This window comes from Ascaphus truei, chromosome 5 (genome assembly GCF_040206685.1).
Source record: "Ascaphus truei isolate aAscTru1 chromosome 5, aAscTru1.hap1, whole genome shotgun sequence".
Taxonomy (NCBI): Eukaryota; Metazoa; Chordata; class Amphibia; order Anura; family Ascaphidae; genus Ascaphus; species Ascaphus truei.
In genome coordinates this window covers 153,411,292-153,432,804 of record NC_134487.1, presented here as the reverse complement: position 1 = coordinate 153,432,804, position 21,513 = coordinate 153,411,292, and the positions used below count along the sequence as shown (strand labels likewise).

At 44.4% G+C, this 21,513-nt stretch overlaps 1 protein-coding gene across 6 annotated transcripts in view; it reads left to right on the top strand.

The window, feature by feature from the left end:
• ARHGAP26 (Rho GTPase activating protein 26) overlaps positions 1-21,513 on the top strand; it is a 547,512-nt gene that overhangs the window by 175,943 nt on the left and 350,056 nt on the right. For all 6 annotated transcript variants that reach the window (XM_075601056.1, XM_075601054.1, XM_075601057.1 and 3 more), the window contains exon 11: positions 12,181-12,259. In XM_075601056.1, the coding sequence (XP_075457171.1) occupies positions 12,181-12,259 (79 nt within the window). The remainder of the gene's footprint in view (positions 1-12,180; positions 12,260-21,513) is intronic.

The following is a 21,513-nucleotide window of genomic DNA, read 5'->3' as shown; positions in this document are numbered from 1 at the left end:
ATAGCCTAATAAAAAAAGCAAGGAATTGGGCACTACGGATTTGATCTTCAGAAAAATGTATTTCATGTCTGAAAATGCCAATGTTGTGGTTGGTCCTCCAGCCTTTCTCAATGACACGACTGGCACCTATTGAAGCACTCGTCTCACCGTGTTTGCTGAGGCTTCTGAGAGAGTAGGGACTGGTACCGTACTTGAAATACAGTATTGCGGTTTTTCTGAAAGGTCTTTTTGAAGTGAAACTTCTTTCGTGGCACCTAGTCCTGATAGAGCAAAACTCACCTAATGGACGCCGCTCCGCTCACACGTCCCCTGTCACATGCTCCTAATCGCCGCCGCACCCCCACCACACACCCCCCCCCACACACCCGGCTGCTGACATATGCGGCGCGCCGCCGCTCCTAACGGCCCAACTGTTCCACGACCGCTGCCATGCCGCGCATGCGCAGTTGTGATGGCGCGGCTGACGGACGCCACACATGCGCAGAAGTGGCTGGCAGCGGCGTCGTCCCACCCACACGCTCCTCACGGCGCCATTCAGCCTTCCCCTGCCGCGGGCGTACGCGGGCCCCTTGCGCCCGCAGGAAGCGGTGGCACACGGCACAAACCCGGGCGCAACCCGCGCGGCACAGGGCCTCGGTCACTCATGCCCGTGCCGGGCGCATGTACCCCGCGGGGGGGGTGTGCGCGCAGATTGCGTGCGGTGTGTGTGTGTGCACGCGCGCGCTCAGAATTTGCGTAAGGGGGGGGGGGAGAGAGGTGGTGCGCAATGTTACATCCCCGCCCCTGGCTGCAGCTGGACACATACACACTGACTGACCCACCCACACACTGACTGACCCCCCCACACACTGACTGACCCTCCCACACACTGACTGACCCACCCACACACTGACTGACCCCCCCACACACTGACTGACCCTCCCACACACTGACTGACCCCCCCACACACTGACTGACCCTCCCACACACTGACTGACCCCCCCACACACTGACTGACCCCCCCACACACTGACTGACCCCCCCATACCTCCCCACACACTGACTGACACCCCCACACCCCCCCACACACTGACTGACCCACCCACACCCCCCCACACACTGACTGACCCACCCACACCCCCCCACACACTGACTGACCCACCCACACACCCCCATACACTGACTGACCCACCCACCCACCCCCCACACTGACTGACCCACCCACCCACCCCCCACACTGACTGACCCACCCACCCACCCCCCACACTGACTGACCCACCCACACCTCCCCACACACTGACTGACCCACGCACCCCCTCCCCACACACTGACTGACCCACGCACCCCCTCCCCACACACTGACTGACCCACCCACCCCCCCCACACACTGACTGACCCCCCCACCCCCCCCACACACTGACTGACCCCCCCCCACACACTGACTGACCCACCCACCCCCCCCACACACTGACTGACCCCCCCACCCCCCCCCACACACTGACTGACCCCCCCACCCCCCCCCACACACTGACTGACCCACCCCCCCCCCCCCCCCACACACTGACGGACCCACCCACCCCCCCCCACACACTGAACCACCCACCCACCCCCCCCCACACACTGACCCACCCCCCCCCCCCACACACTGACTGACCCCCCCACACACTGACTGACCCACCCACACCCCCCACACACTGACTGACCCACCCACACCCCCCACACACTGACTGACCCACCCACACACCCCCACACACTGACTGACCCCCCCACACACTGACTCACCCCCCCACACACTGACTCACCCCCCCACACACTGACTCATACACACACTGACTCAACCCACCCACCCCAACCCACCCAGACCCACCCACCCCACCCACCCCACCCACCCCACACACTGACTCAACCCCACACACTGACTCACCCACCCACCCGCCCACCCCACACACTGACTCAACCCACCCCACACACTGACTCACCCACCCACCCACCCACCCACCCACCCCACACACTGACTCACCCACCCACCCACCCCACACACTGACTCACCCACCCACCCACCCACCCCACACACTGACCCACCCACCCACCCACCCCACACACTGACCCACCCACCCACCCACCCCACACACTGACTCACCCACCCACCCACCCCACACACTGACTCACCCACCCACCCACCCCACACACTGACTCACCCACCCACCCACCCCACACACTGACTCACCCACCCACCCACCCCACACACTGACTCACCCACCCACCCACCCCACACACTGACTCACCCACCCACCCACCCCACACACTGACTCACCCACCCACCCACCCCACACACTGACTCACCCACCCACCCACCCCACACACTGACTCACCCACCCACCCACCCCACACACTGACTCACCCACCCACCCACCCCACACACTGACTCACCCACCCACCCACCCCACACACTGACTCACCCACCCACCCCACACACTGACTCACCCACCCCACACACTGACTCACCCACCCACCCCACACACTGACTCACCCACCCACCCCACACACTGACTCACCCACCCACCCACCCCACACACTGACTCACCCACCCACCCACCCCACACACTGACTCACCCACCCACCCACCCCACACACTGACTCAACCACCCACCCCACACACTGACTCAACCACCCACCCCCCCCACACACTGACCCACCCACCCTCACACCCCCACACACTGACTCACCCACCCACACACCCCCACACACTGACTCACCCACCCACACCCCCCCACACACTGACACCCACCCCCCCACACACACTGACTCACCCCCCCCCCCACACACTGACTCACCCACCCACCCCCCCCACACACTGACTCACCCACCCACCCCCCCCACACACTGACTCACCCACCCACCCCCCACACACTGACTCACCCACCCACACCCCCCACACACTGACTCACCCACCCACACCCCCCACACACTGACTCACCCATTCCCCCCCGCACACTGACTCACCCACCCACCCCCCCCCCACACACTGACTCACCCACCCACCCCCCCCACACACTGACTCACCCACCCACCCCCCCCACACACTGACTCACCCACCCACACCCCCCCACACACTGACTGACCCACCCACACCCCCCCACACACTGACTGACCCACCCACACCCCCCCACACACTGACTGACCCACCCACACCCCCCCACACACTGACTGACCCACCCACACACCCCACACACTGACTGACCCACCCACACCCCCCACTCACTGACTGACCCACCCACACCCCCCCCACTCACTGACTGACCCACACACACCCCCCACACACTGACTGACCCACCCACACCCCCCCACACACTGACTGACACACACACACACACACACACACACACACACACACACACACACACACACACACACACACACACACACATACACATACACATACACATACACATACACATACACATACACATACACATACACACACTGACTGAGACACATACACACAAGGAATTCACACTTAGTGCAAATAGCTAATACAGGGGATGTGTGCCGAGCACGCGCATTATAAGTCAAATTTATTTGCGTTTTGTCACTGAAATTGTATTTTGATTTTTAATTAAAACATCACCAATACAAATTCAATTTCTGTGACAAAAGTCAAAGAAGTTTCACTTACTATGCGCGTGCACAGCACACACAGCTTTTTTTGTTATGTTCTATTATCTGTTTTATGTAGATTTAATAAATTGATTTTATTACCTACCTGGTGAGTGTCATCCCAAGGAGCAGCGCTGCTATCGATCATTTTTTCTTTGTTATTTCTGGATCGTGGTCGCGCAGGAAGTGCGTCATTACCCTTTCAGGTATCACAACGACCGGGAGACACAGAGGGGACGGACTCTCGTGAGCTGTGTGAGCTCTATCCGTGGGCTGCTGCAATTGCGGGCCGCTGGCCCCACATGGGAAGCGGGTCTGCAAGTGGCCCTTACCGCGCATCTTCAAAAGGTCTTTTTTCCTGCTCCGCACTTATATCTTATTTGGCTACTAGCTGTGGGGGTCAACTTTGAGTGGACAGACGGTTCCTTTGGATATTTGCTGTTTTTCTGCCCTGGTTTTCATCATAGCTCCACTTCTAACTTACCATGGATATGATGGTAGTGGTTAGCAATTAGTGTTGGCTATTCACTTAAATCGCAGTTATAGCACAATTACTGTAACCTCCAATTTAAAGGGAGTGGCATATCTGATAGACCGTATAATAATACTTCCCTTCCTTCTGTGCCAGGGGTTGCCAACTCCAGTCCTCAAGGGCCTCCAACAGGCATGGTGTTGGGGATATCCTTAACCTAACCTGTTGGTGGCCCTTGAGGCCTGGAGTTGGCCACCCTGTCTATGCAGTCCTCTTCCTAAACTGGGATTAACTGAGGGAAGCCACTACTGTAATATTCAGGGTTAATACAGTTATAGATGAAAACATGAGAAATAAGGTAGTGGCTGAATCAATCACTATAAAGCAAAATCACTGAACATGGATTTCTTGTTACAAGATTATTTCTGATAAAAAAAAAAAAGGCCCTGTAAGTGAGACAGCGAAGTTCAGTGAAATGGGCTAGTTGATGAATAGCTTTGAAAGAGCTCATCAATGAGCTCTTTGCCAGCAATGTAAGTCAGTTTGGAGAATAAATCAAACAGGACTTTCTGTAAGGGAAGCCAGGTACCTTATTCAAGAGCTCTATAATTATATGACAACATAGCTGGAGATAGAAGATAATCATTTTAATGTGTGCAATTGAGTACTACCCTGTGCCCACTTAGTCTTTTTGCCCCTATACTTAAGGTGTGTGCATACTACACCTCATGTAATGAGGGCAATGTTTGCTTTTTGTGGCTAGCAGAAAATGTTTAGAGGTTGCAGCGATTTTTTGTTTAAAAAAAACCCAAAAAGATTGTAAAAGAGAAATCCACCCTAATAACCTATTTGTTTTATTTTTATTTTTTAAATTAGATTGGAATTGTGGGGGGAGGGGAGGATCCCAGATTTGAATGGCGCTATGTTTATGTCTGGGGGACCCCCCAGTTCCTGAGATGCTTCCTGGTTTTTAAATGATATTTTAATGGCCTTTCAATAGGAAGAGTTTCCACCGATGAGGTGTCTGCCCATTGGCCTGCGATTTCGCAGCCATTTTGTTTCCCCTGACAGTATCTTGGGAACCGGTTGGTCCCCGCAATTGAAAATAGTGCTGTTTAGCTGAAGGCAAACCTCAGTTTCCAGTCTGTTTGAAGAGAGAAAAAAAAAAGAGAGGCTGGAAAAAATAGGGGAGAGACGCTTTCAATAGAGAATGTGTAGGAAGTACAGATAGAACATTGACAGTAAGAGGCAGAACTTGAAAATGATGCTCTCTTAATCTGGTATGCTGCAATGCATTACCTGTGTGTCTATAGTTTGAGTTTACTGGTAACTTCAACTCTGCTTTCCTTTAAATGTAACCCTTGGTAAACGACAGTATACAAAGTAATAAAACGAGCCCAAGTAATAAATCAATGCCTAAGAGCCTAGTAGAGTGTGCATTTCAATCTGAAAACCTGGTTTCTGCAGGTGTATAGTTGTTTTTTTGCTCTTGGCAATTCTATTCTAGTACTTTTCAGTTCCTTGTTGTAGCACAGGATTGATTAAATGGGTGTTCAGCGGACACTGCCATCCACCTCCAAAGATCTCTAGGTGCAGTGATACTGATGTCTATAACGGAGCCAGGTTTGATTATCATGGTATATTAAGCACATTCTCTGCTCATACTCATACAAAGAAAAAAATGCACATCTCAATGTAAAATATTTAAACATAAAATAGACATCACAACTGACCTGAATCAGACTGCTGCTTGACAATGTAAATGATATGCACACATATATAAACAGCGAAGCACCTTCTCCAATATCAATGTTACTTAAAAAAAAATGTTTAAAATAAATTCATTGTAATTAAAGTATAATTGAGTATGCATGTAATATCCTGATGTTTAACCAAGACCATAGTGAGTGCACTGCACTATACGTAGTGGAACAATTGTCCAATGGGATATAAACAGTATTTCAAATCTCCACAATCCACTGCCATGATAAATGTATTGGAAACTTGCATTAGAGGCACAGTACTGTAGCTTAAGATGTGGGGAGATATGAAGGGAGTATAACCTGGAAGTTGCTCTCTCCGTCCCAGTAAATTGCTTCTGTTTTGAAGCCCACCTAATAGAGATAGGGGGGAAATCCCAAGGTGTAGAATCTCCTGTGTGTGATCTTCTCGTGGGGTTCATGTTCAGTGTGGAGAGCGAGCGTTCCCCGGATGTGTCAGACGGTATCCGGGAGTATGGAGAGACTTGCGGGTCCCATGATCACTCCTGGCCAGCTCCAATGAGGTAATGCGTTGGGCTGTCGTCGCTCTGGGCGACCCCTGAGGAAGTATATAACCAGCACCCGGCTGTACCATACTTCATCCTGAGATATACTCCATCCCACATTGAGCGACCACTATACCTTTTATTTTAACATTGCCCCTTATTCCTTTGAGATTGTGATCTCTTACAAGTAGGGAACTCATTACCCCTTCATATCCGTTTGCACTTGTTTGACCTTATTTGCATCTCATTCAGTTTATGCAATTGATGTTGCTCTGTATTCCTCTGTACCTGCGCTGCGGAAAATGTTGGCACTTTACAAACAAACAATTAATAAGTGTGTGTGTGTGTGTGTGTGTGTGTGTGTGTGTGTGTGTGTGTGTGTGTGTGTGTATTTTGAACTACGGTACCTCTTGCTAGAGAATGATGAACTGCTGCTTTACTACCACAGTCGGGGGGGTGGGGGGTATTACTGGAGGTGGCCATCTCCTGAGCCAGGGGGGCTCATGGGATAGGTGCCTGCAAAATATCAGTATTTTCGGGAGTTTAAAATGGCATCTCATTGGAAGCTGCTTGCTAGCCAGTTGGGAACTGTGACCTATTATGAAGTCTCTCTTCCTGATTCTCTCACAGGCTGTCTTGCAGAGTGTAAATACATTTGCACTTTTGTTTTAAACCATAACATATCGCGGAGCCACAGTCCTCCTTAGGGAAACAATCTGGTTTATTCCTTGCCCTGGTTTGATGCTGGTTTCCAGTATGTTTAAATTTATCCTCCCCCCTTATAAAGTCTTACACATGGGAAGTCCATCTCACTATCAGCAGCTTAATGGACTTTAATGGAGTCTCACTGATTGCATTATTAGTCCCGTGCTCCTATATTACATCTCTTACGTTATTCAGGAGCTATGCATTACCAGCATTTATGGACCAGCCTGGCAAAATACGGATTTGTAGGCCAAGACAGTGCAAAAGTAGCTTCTACGTGCATACTGATTGCTTCACTGTTTAACGGCATTGTTCCTTTCAGTGTAGGGGCTAGAAAAATAGGGAGAGCCATCTGTAAAGTAGCCTATGTTATCTTTTCTTTTAATTTTTTTCTCCTGTTATTTATTTGGACTTTATTTCCCTTATCAGATTTTCAAAAGTAGAAACCAAGACACATTAAAAATAATTTATCAAGCAAATTAGATCACTTTAATATAATGGTATTTGTCATCTAGTGTCCTCATTTATGCTGTTTTATGGATTTATTTCATTTTCCTAACATAACACAAACTCTCGAGAGTAGCAAAACTACGGTTTGGTTTATAGGAATAAATCGTATAATTGCAGTTTACCAATATACTTAAAATGTTTCCTCTTGGAGATGATCGCTCACATCAAAATATGCAGTGTCTATTTTTACGGTTTCAAGTGATACGAGACGTTTTAATGAAAAATTCGGGACTGCCCCGGCTTAAACAGGACGTATAGTCATCCTACTTATCAATGACTTAGAACAGTTACAACTTTTGCCATTGTCACGTACACGCTCACCGTGAGTGTGTGTGTGTGTGTGTGTGTGTGTGTGTGTGTGTGTGTGTGTGTGTACTACTTGTCTGAGTCCTTTCTTTATGTGAACATAGGTGTAAAGCTTTTTACAGGTTATTTTTCCCTTTCAATTATGGTCCTGAAGTGCGCTCTCCAACCTACTTCTCCCTGTGCTTGATAACCCCAGTCTCGTAACTTGTTATTCTGTGAATTTAATCCTAGTTCAGTACAAAACCTGTAGGTGGCACAAGTGTCTGAAAATCCCCCTGCACTCGAGTTATATGAGTGTGTAACACAAAGCAACAGGTTTGCATAGTTTGATTTCTCACCCTCCTTTCCTTAGTGAATTGTCTCTGTTTATATGCTGCTGTAAAATGCACATTTCTGTTTTTGTCACTATTGATGTGTTCAGTTAAGTTAGTTAAGGTGACACGTGAGTTTCCGTTGAATGAATGCTTCAGCTGTTAGTCACAAATGCCAGTAAACTCCTAATATGACCAAAATAGGTGTATTGCTATTAATAAAGTATGTATTTAATGGAAAAGGATGCTAAATATATATACTAATTAACACAAATAGTCGGTGGTCCCACGTTTCTTCAGGCTGCTTCCGACCAACCCCTTGGATTTCCTGCAGGAAACTAAATGTATGATGTGGTTTTAGTAAATAGTTTTGATTTACATTAGACATATTAAAGAGAAGCAGATATTCACGGTTCCAATTACGGTCGTTATTACACTAATTATGAAATTCAATTAAGATGGGAAATAGTTTAGTTTCAGCTTTTAACCAGTTTGATAGAAACCTAACTGATGGAGTGCGTCCAGCAATTATGTTGTATAAATAGGGGTTCCTTGTAGAACAAAGCAAAATAATGTTACATATGAGATTTGCAGAAGTGTAGGCAGCAATCATTGTAACATTCTAATTTTTGTTTATAAGCTTGTCATGTTTATCAGGAATTAGAGAATAAATAGCATAACAGAATAAATCATACAAACGGCATTCTTGCATGTCTGGGACTTTACTCATCATATACATATATACCGTATATACTTACCAAAAAAATGTTTTCCATGTTAGTCATCCTGTAAGATTATAGATTTAGCAGATTTATTGATACGGTTTGAGAAAGGGAAGAAATCTGAACCAAACAACTGCACACCTATAAATCTCTCCGGTATTCCTCTTGATCATAAAAGAGGAAGTGTCAGGCAGACCTGGCTTCATCAGAAAGAACTACTCTATTATAGGCCCCATGCATCATGTCAATCTAACCGGCTTGGTTGTAAAGTGCAGTAACTAAAAGTTCTCATCGGGAAACTATTTGAACTTGAGTTTTACGAGGTTTCGTGATGCTTTTCCCATTCTAAATTGGTTAGAGAGAGAAAAAAAAAAAAAGCAACGCTTGGTATTTGGAATTTCTGTACAATGTTTTCCTGTGTTGTGATCAGTGCAAAAAGAAACATGAGCCACTGCACTCATTTAAATACATATATTGTCACACAATGCCAAAGAATTATAAATGGGAAGACCTAGAACCAACGTTTGACCGCCTGTTGCGCCAGTCCTGTTGGTAGCTCTGCTTGTATCATTTGTTCATTTAATCCAACTGCAGTTTTCCATGTCCTACTGCACTACTTGGATGGTGAGCGGTGAGCTCTTCAAGGAGAGCCTCCTCTGTCATAGTGTTTTCAATCATACAGTATGCAACCCCCCCTCACTTCTCACAGTTCCAGATGCATCAACATTAAAGGATTAAGATGCTAACAATTCTTTCTTGCCAAACATTTCCCACTGATTAGTAAACCAGTTGGAAGGGCCAGCATCATTACAATGTGCTATTTTCAACATGCAGCATATTGTTTGGTAGGACACAAACGTTCCTAAAATCTTTCCTGCATTGCAAAATAGTTAATACTTTACTTTAACCACACGTTATTTAGAGCAATCTGTAATGCTGTATTGTCTTTTTCTATTGCAATTGTGTGTCTGGAGTAATTGGATGTGAGACCACTGTTCTTTGCCCTTGTTATGACTTATCAGGCTTTTAATAAGGCAAAGGTAAACACATTGCCTGTCTGAATGCTATAAAATCCTGCTGTTGGTCACACACGTGCAGCCTGTTCACGTTTGTATTGAGAAATTGGGAGAACGATTTAATTTACACTTAGTTTTTTTTTAATATATATATTTTTTTGTTAAATAGCATTTTTTTCTTTTCTATGCAGCGCTGTATATAATGGTGTTGAGTATATATTTATTTTCTTTGTACCCTTGGTTGAATTAGAGCACATTTGTGACAAGAAAAAGGGGACTTTCTTTAAAAGTAATAATTCATTTATAAGGCACCAACTTATTTATCAGCGCAGTACAATGGGTGCGAAAAGTAAAATAACAATGGAGCATACAAAACTATTTAATTAACATGGACACAAACTGATACAAAAGGTGGAGACGTTCCTACTCGTTATGAGGTCACACACACCACAGAACCCCCATGTAAAATCTAATGCTTGGGATTATAATGTATTGGTTGATCACTTGAAAATGTGGTTTATATTTTGTGAGCACCTACTCTTGGTTTAAGATTCTTGAAATTAAGCATCTTTAAGTACTGTACATGTTGGCTTCAAATAAAGTAAAAATTGTATTTATTGCTTACTGCGATTCTTTCCTTGGGAGTAAGAGTTCTCAAAATATATGAAGAACTCCTGTATGAAGAAACCTTCTACTGATGTTTTTATTTTTTTTAAAGGCATTCATATCCACACTGGTCATATCAGAGATTTACTTTGTGATAGATTTATTTAACCGTTTGGTGATCTATAGTTACCATAAATGTGTAGATCTAATTTGTTTTTGTTTATTTATAACCTTAACCTCTAATGAATCGATTCTTAACATATGCATTTCAATTTTCAACAGCAAGTGAACTTCCCTCATCCTGCCTTCTGGCATCATAATTCTTGAAGTGCAGAGGATATAAATACGGGCTTGGCATAATGTGACCTTCAGCAGTGATTTGTAACCTAAGAATGGAAGAATTTTCGCAATCTATTCTGTAAGATAGAACTCCAGCCTAGCTATCCTGTGCACCTAAAATACTATCCCTTTTAGGAAAGCCAACTCATTCTAATTATGTTACCTGTATAATATATTTGTTTTAACATGACAGGCTGACATTTTCGTGTGTGTGTGTGTGTGTGTGTGTGTGTGTGTGTGTGTGTGTGTGTGTGTGTGTGTGTGTGTGTGTGTGTGTGCGTGCGTGCGTGCGTGCGTGCGTGCGTGCGTGCGTGCGTACCGTGTTAGCCAAGCTTAATACTCAAAAATGAATAGATGATACTGTTCTGTGGCTATCGAAATGCCTTTATTTGTGCGAGCTTTTGCGATACACTGATCTCTTCTTCCATCCGGAAGAAGAGATCAGTGTATCTCAGAAGCTTGCACAAATAAAAGCATTTCGATAGCCACAGAACAGTATCATCTATTCATTTTTTATTATATATACAGTTGTGTGAAAAAGAAAGTACACCCTCTTTGAATTCTATGATTTTACATATCAGGACATAATAACAATCATCTGTTCCTTAGCAGGTCTTAAAATTAGGTAAATACAACCTCAGATGAACAACAACACCACATGACATATTACACCGTGTCATGATTTATTTAACAAAAATCAAGCCAAAATGGAGAAGCCATGTGTGAAAAACTAAGTACACATCTGAACTTTCCCATTGGACGCTTTGGTAGATGTTTATACTTTCATGACTCGCACGATGGGAAGCTGCCTAGTGGGCCTACTAGGTGTGCTATAGTAGGGCCAGACATTGAAACAGTGACTAGTGTGTATCTTTATAGTTTTTTTATTTAAATGTTATTATTATAAGGTTATAATACTGAGAAACTGGCTGCTTGCGTTACTTTTCATGTTCAACGGTCATACGGCACTGTATCATTTCAATTTCCCAGTAGGTGGATGGATTGTGTCCACAGTGTTGTATGTGGGCAGTAAAAAAGTTCGTCCTCCCACAACCCCAACTGGCACGTTCCTTTTTACTAATGGCAAATGAGTAGATGAAATGCAAAACATGTTTTGCGCATTCTTGGCATTTGAGTTGGCAGGTGGGCATCCACATCCTTGCTTGTTCGTTTGAACTGTCAATGTGTTTACTAATCTCCAGATGCATGTGCACCAGATGATGACATGCATTTTATTTTTTATTTAAAGGATACATCACAGTAAACTCTTGCTTTCGCAACTTCTTCGCAGGCCGACTGTTCTCACAATGCAGGCACTTTCTGAAGAGGATAGAAGATTGTGGATGGAAGCAATGGATGGTCGGGAACCAGTAAGTAGCAACTGTGTCTGTTCTGCAGAGAAGTGATGAAAATGGTGCAGTATAAACGGCGTGTGCAGTTCTAGGGCCCCTCCCTGGGGGCTGCAACCAGGTTTATTTATTACAGTCTACCTAAGTGATTCTCCAACCTCTCCTCAGGGCCCTGAGCCAGACCAGGTTTCTGAGGCAACCACCAAACATTCTATTCATATGCAAGTTAGGAGTACTCACCAGCAAGTGCATTGGCTATTCCTCAAACTTGATCTGGCGGATGGTCCCTGAGGAGAGTTTTGAGTACCACCGCTCTACCGCATACATGTGAAACTCTCTAACCACAGTTAATGCCAAATTCCCTTCTCTCACACCTTCAAGTCAAATCTAAAAACACTACCTTCTGTGCAAAGCCCCTTAATAGATTATAGACCCACATCCATTGTGGCACTTATCAAGACTCTACTCCTTACACCTTCTCCATCTGAATTCTTACGGGCAATAGTTCCTTTTTCTATTTTGATGTAGTTATGGCATGTTTGATGCAGTTACTGTATGGTGTTAGAACTCCCTGCCTATTCTGTGAAGCATTGCAGATTAGGTTGGCTTTATATAGCTTTAGCCAGTCTAGTGATGACACAACCTATCCCGTTAAAGCTCATAATGTCCATAGTAGTTGACGGCCGTGTTGGTGCAGAATATCCCACCATATCCTATGAGAAAGAATAAAACTGACTGCATCTGTAGATCAATTTATTTAACACCTTGATGTCTAATTTTTTTTTTTTACATCAGGTGAAAATCATTGAACTGTATGAGGCGAATTCACATCATTTGTCCTTAAGGGGATATGCATTTACTGTATATTTTTGTGTAGGACTATTGTTGTAGACATGTACGCTTATTAAAATTGTATCCTGTGGGATGCAGTTAGTAAAGTATGTTTTGAAAAGCGTTCGGTTTTTTTTTTTGTGTTTTTTTTTTAACTAGAGATCTAAAGAATCCACCCTTCATTTACAGGATTAGTTTATATATGCAAGAAAAAACAATTAAAAGCGCAACAAATCTTAAAACATATATGTAAAAGTGCGTACAGCGCTGCAACCTAACTGTCCCTGCAGCTGAGGTCCGCGTTCTCACCCTGAGAGAAAAATGGAAAGGCCAAGAATTAAAAGGACCTATAGCGCAAAGGAGACAAAAAAAACACAACATAGTGTAATATGTATTCACAGGGATAATTCCCACTTCTATGAATAAACTCTCAGGAGCACGGATTTGAGTACACTCGACTGACTGGCAACATCGACTTTTTCTGGTACTCCGGCTCCTGAAAGCTTCTGTGTCCTCATGCAAAGGATCTTGTCTTCTAATGGAATCTGCCGGACTCCGTCCTTGCGGTCTGCTCACTCTTGTGTTCCCTGCAGCTGTAAGTCCTGGGCACTTCCGCATTGCCTGGTGGGAGATCTCGTCTTTCGAGTCTTAGAAAGAGACATCAGCTGGGCGCGCTCTCGCCCGCCTATTATCAACCGCCACGTTTCGCTTAGGCTTCCTCAGGGGTGCTCATAGTTGATATATAACTTTTATTGTTATTGTTGACTAATGTGCATACTGTGATTTTCTATGCTTGAAAGCTATAGTTTTTTTTCTGGGTTTTTTTTATTTTCATATCATCTTTCCTCCTGTTCTGCACTTCTATCTGCTGAAATCTATTAGATTTTGCTGCATCTTTTTTTAAGCGCATCTCCTTGTGCCCTTTCCAACACTGTTTTATTTGTAAAATCTGAAGCCCCTTTCAGGAGATATAAGCATTTGAAATATTAAGTGCCTGGGAGGTTAAAAGGGAGACTCCAGTGCCGTCAAAGTGAAATAACCAATATTTATTTATTTATTTATAAAATATTTTACCAGGAAGTATTACATTGAGAGTTACCTCAATGTATATGGGGGAGGGACTGCCATTACCTTCGTGGGAGACAGGACAGACACTGATGGATAGCCGGTCCAAATCTGTTGCTTGCTCCTCACTGAGTTACAGTATAGTCACATTACATAGTAGATAAGGTTGAAAAAAGGCATGTCCGTCAAGTTAAACCTATGCTTTATTTAGGCCACAGATACTCATCCTATGTTTTTTCTTTTCATTAATGATTTTATATATATATATATATATATATATATATATATATATATATATATATATAATCTCAAATGGAAATATAACTGTATGCTCATTTGCATGTCTCTGCAGCCTCGCCTTTCATCATCACCCAGCACACAGCACTTCCACTGCAGCAAGGGATTCTGGGAAATGACATGCAAATGATCACACAGTGCCACTTTTTGCTTCAAAACCATTTTAAACATGGTTCCCTATAGGCTTAAGCTTGCTGCATGGTCACAGCTTTAATAAGCACAGCCAGGGTTAAGGTGCATAGCCAGTAAATCCACCCACAGACAGCTGTTTCGACCTTAATGGGTCTCATCAGTGTGGGGTTGGTTACTGGCTATGCAAAGCTGAAGCAATGAGGATACATACAGTTATATTTCCATTTGCTATATGCTTTGCTATGGAGGGTTTTTGTCACTTTTTTTACTCACCATAACTTAAAGTATATATCTATATCTCTTACACACACACACACACACACACACACACACACACACACACACACACACACACACACACACACACACACACACACACACACACACACACACACACACACACACACACACACACACACACACACACACACACACACACACACACACACACACACACACACACACACACACACACACACTGGTCTCATCTCCACTAGGTGGCATGCTGAGATTGAGCAACTTCTTATATTAGCATTTGAGTCCCACAAAAACTGGTCTTTTCATTTGGCCTCCTGTTCCATTTTGTCCCGTCACATCCTGACATGCTTTTACAGAGTTTTTTGATTTTCTTTCTCTATTTCACCGAGCCAGGGCCCACCCACTTGGAAAACCGTGGCTCTGTTTATTTCCTGCTCTGTGTTTATGAACACTCTTGCGTTCGGAAATCCCGGCACATGGCAAAGGATAAAACAAAAAAGCCACATGAACAATTGTTGAATGTCCCTTTAAACCCCATTCTCTCAAAGAAAGTGCTGCAGAGTCTTCAAAGGCAGTCTTTCATTTCCTAGCCACCATGACGAGGAAAAGGGCACTGGGGTAAAATGGCAGGCCTCTTAGATTTATGTCAAGTTTACACAACATAATAAAATGAATTTCAAGCATGCTCCGCTGAGCATTCTCCATCTGTTCAAAGGTAAATCTGATGTCTGTGCGGCGTGAAGTGGGACATTGCCAGGCCTAGATGTTACCATAGTGATTACTGTGACCATATTAAGTCTAGCCTTTATAAAGGTTTAACTGTGTGCTTTGAGAACAATTTTTTGTCCCGGCCCTTTACTTGCTATACAAAAATTATATTTAATCGTATTAACCATTAAAAACGGCTATTCGGAAGAAGCAAACACAAACCGGAGAATACTGACAAAGCTAAAAGGTGACCACGTCATATATTAAACAGTTGAGAAATGAATTGCCGCCCCCTATCAAACTACAGTCTAAATTGTAAGGAGTGTTGAAGCATCTTTAACCTTCATGTATCAAGCACAGAAAATCTTTCTCAGCAAATATATATTGTGGTTGGAGTAAACTTGGCTACTGGGGGAAAAAAAAGGCAATAAAACCATATAATTTATATCTGTGTGAGAGTTTTGAGACCTGATGACTAAATAATAGTCACTTATATTTCCCCTGTGTATTGAAAGAAAATGGATTAATTCATACGAAGCCTCTCCTTTTTGTTTTATGAGCAGAAATATTGTGCAAATGGTTTTAAAATATGGACTAAAAATGTTGAGCTTTAATGCAGATAGATTTTTTTTTCCCAGTTTGTACCATAGATTTTCTTAAAACCACTTTGACCACTACCCAAACAACATTAAAAAGGATAGAATCAGAGAACCAATTCATTCCTCAGTGAGTGCAGTCAGAACCTTGGTCTCTTCAATCTCTGGTGCTATGGTTTACAGACCATGCATCGCCTCTATTCCATGGTTTACAGACCATGCATCGCCTCTATTCCATGCCATAGATTCCCTCTATTCCTTGGTTTACAGACCATGCATCGCCTCTATTCCATGCCATACATCCCCTCTATTCCATGGTTTACAGACCATGCACCGCCTCTATTCCATGCCATAGATCACCTCTATTCCATGGTTTACAGACCATGCATCGCCTCTATTCCATGGTGTACAGACCATGCATCGCCTCTATTCCATGGTTTACAGACCATGCATCACCTCTATTCCATGCTTTACAGACCATGCATCGCCTCTATTCCATGGTTTACAGACCATGCATCGCCTCTATTCCATGCTTTACAGACCATGCATCGCCTCTATTCCATGCTTTACAGACCATGCATCGCCTCTATTCCATGGTTTACAGACCATGCATCCCCTCTATTCCATGGTTTACAGACCATGCATCGCCTCTATTCCATGGTTTACAGACCATGCATCGCCTCTATTCCATGCCATAGATTCCCTCTATTCCTTGGTTTACAGACCATGCATCGCCTCTATTCCATGCCATACATCCCCTATATTCCATGGTTTACAGACAATGCACCGCCTCTATTCCATGCCATAGATTCCCTCTATTCCTTGGTTTACAGACCATGCATCGCCTCTATTCCATGCCATACATCCCCTCTATTCCATGGTTTACAGACCATGCATCGCCTCTATTCCATGGTTTACAGACCATGCATCGCCTCTATTCCATGGTTTACAGACCATGCATCGCCTCTATTCTATGGTTTACCGACCATGCATCGCCTATATTTATTTATTTATTTATAAAATGTTTTACCAGGAAGTAATAGTTACCTCTCGTTTTCAAGTATGTCCTGGGCATAGTTAATATGACAAATAATACATGGTTACAAATACAGTTACATAAATGAACAAGGTATACATTATATACAATACATTGCATGCACAGTTAGAGAAGATGTATATTATAGGCTTATGTAACAGTTACAGACCAGATTAAAATGTGAGACAGCCTTAGTTTTGAAAGAACTTAAACTGGTGGTGGATGTGAGATTCTCCTGTAGGTTGTTCCAGTTTTGGGGTGCACGGTAAGAGGAGGAGCGGCCGGATACTTTGTTGAGCCTTGGGACCATGAACAGTCTTTTGGAGTTAGATCTCAGATGATAAGTGCTGCAAGTGGTAGGGGTGAGGAGCTTGTTCAGATAGGTGGGTAGCTTACTCAGAAAGTATTTGAAGGCAAGACAGGAAAGGTGAACTTTGCGCCTAAACTCGAGTGATGACCAATCTAGTTCTTTGAGCATTTCGCAGTGATGTGTGTTGTAGTTGCATTGGAGAACGAAACGAAAAATTGAATTGTAGAGGGTGTCAAGTTTGCCAAGGTGGGTTTGGGGTGCCGAGCCATATACTATGTCTCCATAGTCGATAATTGGCATTAGCATCTGCTGTGCAATACGCTTTCTGACCAGCAGGCTTAGGGAGGATTTGTTCCTGTAAAGCAGGGGGGCGCAAACTTTTTTCCCTGCGCCCCCCTGACGGCTGTCCCCTCGCTCCCGCGCCCCCCCCAACCCCAACTTACCCGCGCTCCGGCGTAATGACGTCACGTTGCCATAGCAACGTGACGTCACATGACCTCGCAGCGTCATTTTGACGCCGCGTTGCCATGGCGCCGCAGGGAGGAAGCCGCCGGAGCCGCGGTAAGTTAGGTTTACAGAGGCCCTGCAGCTCCCCCGGCACTTAATTTAAGTGCCTTCGGGAAGCGCGCGGGGCCTCTGTAAACCCCGCGCCCCCCGTCGGCAGTGTCGCGCCCCCCCTGGGGGTCGCGCCCCACAGTTTGCGCACCGCTGCTGTAAAGTACACCTAGTTTGGCATAGCTTTTGGATGTCAGGGCATCAATGTGCATCCCGAATGTTAAGTGGGAGTCAAACCATATGCCCAGGTATTTAAAACTAGTAACAGGAGTTAGGGTGGTGTTAGTGTTGGTTCTGATCTGGAGCTCAGTCACTGGAAGCATTAAAAATTTAGTCTTGGTCCCAAATACAATTGTTACAGTCTTGTCAGCTTTTAAAAACAGTTTGTTTTGGGAAATCCAGTTTTCGAGTCTCAAAAAGTCAGACTGAAGTATGTGTTGAAGGTCAGAGAGGCTATGGCTGTGTGCATATAGGATTGTGTCATCTGCATACATGTGTATTGAGGCTTCCTTACAAGCTGTGGGAAGATCATTAATGAACACTGAGAAGAGTAGGGGCCCCAGAACAGAGCCTTGCGGGACGCCACAGGTGATATCCAGGGGGTTTGATTTAGAGCCTGAGATGGACACATGTTGGGATCTACCTGATAGGTAGGACTGAAACCAGATTAAACCATGCTTTCCTATTCCAGAGCTCTGGAGTTTAAGCAGGATAGCATGATCAACAGTATCAAAAGCCTTTGCAAAATCTAGGAATATTGCACCAGTGAGTTGACCCCGTTCCATTCCACACTGGATTTCATTGCAAACTTTTAGCAGGGTAGTTACCGTGGAGTGTTTGGGGCGAAAGCCAGATTGGAATTGGCTAGTTGTCTTGTTATAGTAATCGCTTAATTGGGAGTGGACACATTTTTCCATGACTTTGGATAGGATTGGGAGAAGGGAGATTGGCCTGTAGTTTGAGACAGTGTTTTTGTCCCCACTTTTGAAGATTGGGACAACTCTGGCAGTTTTCCAGGTCTTACGGATATGGCCTGCAGACAGGATAGAGTTGACTATGGAAGCAATTGGTTTGGCAATTGCTGGGGCACCAAGTCTTAGGAACCTAGATTGTAGTAGGTCAGGTCCACATTGGCTGCTTAGTTTTAATTTGAGGAGCACTTGTGTAATCTCCTCTTCGGATACTGGGCCAAATTGAAAATTGTGGGCAGTGTTGGTAGGTGGTGGGGCTTTATGGGTACTCCCAGGATGAGATTCAGGTTTGTGGTTTGGGTTGTGTTTCGCTAATAAGTTAGTGGCACACCCCACAAAGTAATCATTGAATGCATTTGCAATGTCGGTGGGGTTTTGTCAGAGTAATATCGCCCTTAGTGATATTACTTGGCTGTTGATGGTTAGAAGGCTGGAATATGTTGTTGATAACCTTCCAGAAGTTAGCTGGGTTTGATGTATTCTGGAGGAGATTGTCAGAGTAATATTGTGCTTTTGCATGCCTTGTTTGCCTTGTGCACATGTTCCGCAGGCATCTGTAGTGATTGAGATCCTTGGTAGTGCCAGTTACTTTGTAGCTTTTCCATAAGGCATCCCTGAACTGGTAGAGTGCTATAAGGTCAGGTGTAACCCATGGAAGGTGGGCACCCCGTACCCTTATTCTGCGTAGTGGAGCATGGGTATCACAGAGTTTTAAGAACTCGGACTGGAAATAGTCAAGCGCAGAATCAGGGTCGGGAATTAAATAGATTCTGTGCCACAGGCAGTTAATAAGATTTAACCCAAAAACTGTTGTGGATTAAAGTTTCTAAATGTTCTAGTGAGGAGAACTTTAGGGCTTGATTGGGGCGGTTTAATTTTACTTACACAGTACACTATTGCATGGCCACTGAAAATGTCAGGAAGGATGCCAGAGGATTGGATTCTGCTGGGATTTGAGGAGAGAATCCAGTCAAGCAAGGAATGGTTGTGCGATTTCAGGTTTGTCTGTGTGGGTTGGGAAATAAGTTGCTTTGTATCTGGATTTTGTGTTTTTTAGGGTCCAACCAATTGAAGTTAAAATCCCAAGAACTAGCAGCTCACTCTTCTCATTCAGAGACACAAACACCTTTATAGTGCTCTTCTGTTGTTTGGATGGGAAACAAAAATGTTGGCCTGCTTTGAAATATTAAGAGTTTTCATATCATTCCCAGTAAGCCAGGATGCAATTTCTATTCTATTTCTAGTTACTATTATGAGGAATCATTTGAGTTTTCTTGGGCAGCCTTTTTTGACACGTGCAATATATTAAGACTGTCTTTTTGGGTCATTTACAAAAAAACAATACCTTTAAAATGCAATTAAATTGCTTGTTTTGAAATTGCACAGTTTTCTTTATATTGGAACCTTTAACTCACTGCTAGTACTGTAGTTTGTTCCATGCACCAAATAGCCTTTCATCTTCTATTCACATTCCAGGGAGTCTAAAAGGCTCCAACTTGTGGTGCGTACTTATTTCCCTTTTGTTCATTCTCTTATTCGCCATAGCGTGGTGTCTTGTTTGTAGATAAATACCAGCTTCCCATTTCAAAACCACCAACCTAATTCAAGCTGATGGTTCTAAAAGCTGATAGGCCTAGTTTCTTTAGAAGCTAGATTTATCTTGCAATGAGTTTTTTCTTTATAAAGTCCCACAATCTGTGCATCCTTAACCCAGGCGTGACTGTGCAAATTTATTTATTTATAAAATATTTTACCTGGAAGTAATACATTGAGCTTTACCTCTCGTTTTCAAGTATGTCCTGGGCACAGAGTAAAACAAATAACACATGGTTACAAGTACAGTTACATAAATGAACAAGGTATACATTATATACAAGACATTGCGTGCACAGTTAAAGAAAATATATATTATGAGCGTATGAAACAGTTACAGACCAGATTAAAGTGTGAGACAGACTTAGATTTGAAAGAACTTAAGCTGGTGGTGGATATGAGAGTCTCTGGTAGGTTGTTCCAGTTTTGGGGTGCACGGAAGGAGAAGGAGGAACGTACGGATACTTTGTTGAGCCTTGGGACCATGAATAGTCTTTTGGAGTCTGATCTCAGGTGATAGGTGCTGCATGTGGTAGGGGTGAGGAGCTTGTTCAGGTAGCTGGGTAGCTTGCCCAGAAAGTATTTGAGGGTGAGACAGGAAAGGTGAACTTTGCGCCTAGACTCTAGTGATGACCAATCTAGTTCTTTGAGCATTTCGCAGTGATGTGTGTTGTAGTTGCATTGGAGAACAAAACGACAAATTGAATTGTAGAGGGTGTCAAGTTTTCTAAGGTGGGTTTGAGGAGCCGAGCCATATACTATGTCTCCATAGTCAATAATTGGCATTAGCATCTGCTGTGCAATACGCTTTCTGACCAGGAGACTTAGGGAGGATTTGTTCCTGTAAAGTACCCCTAGTTTGGCATAGGTCTTTGTTGTCAGGGTATCAATGTGCATCCCGAATGTTAAGTGGGAGTCAAACC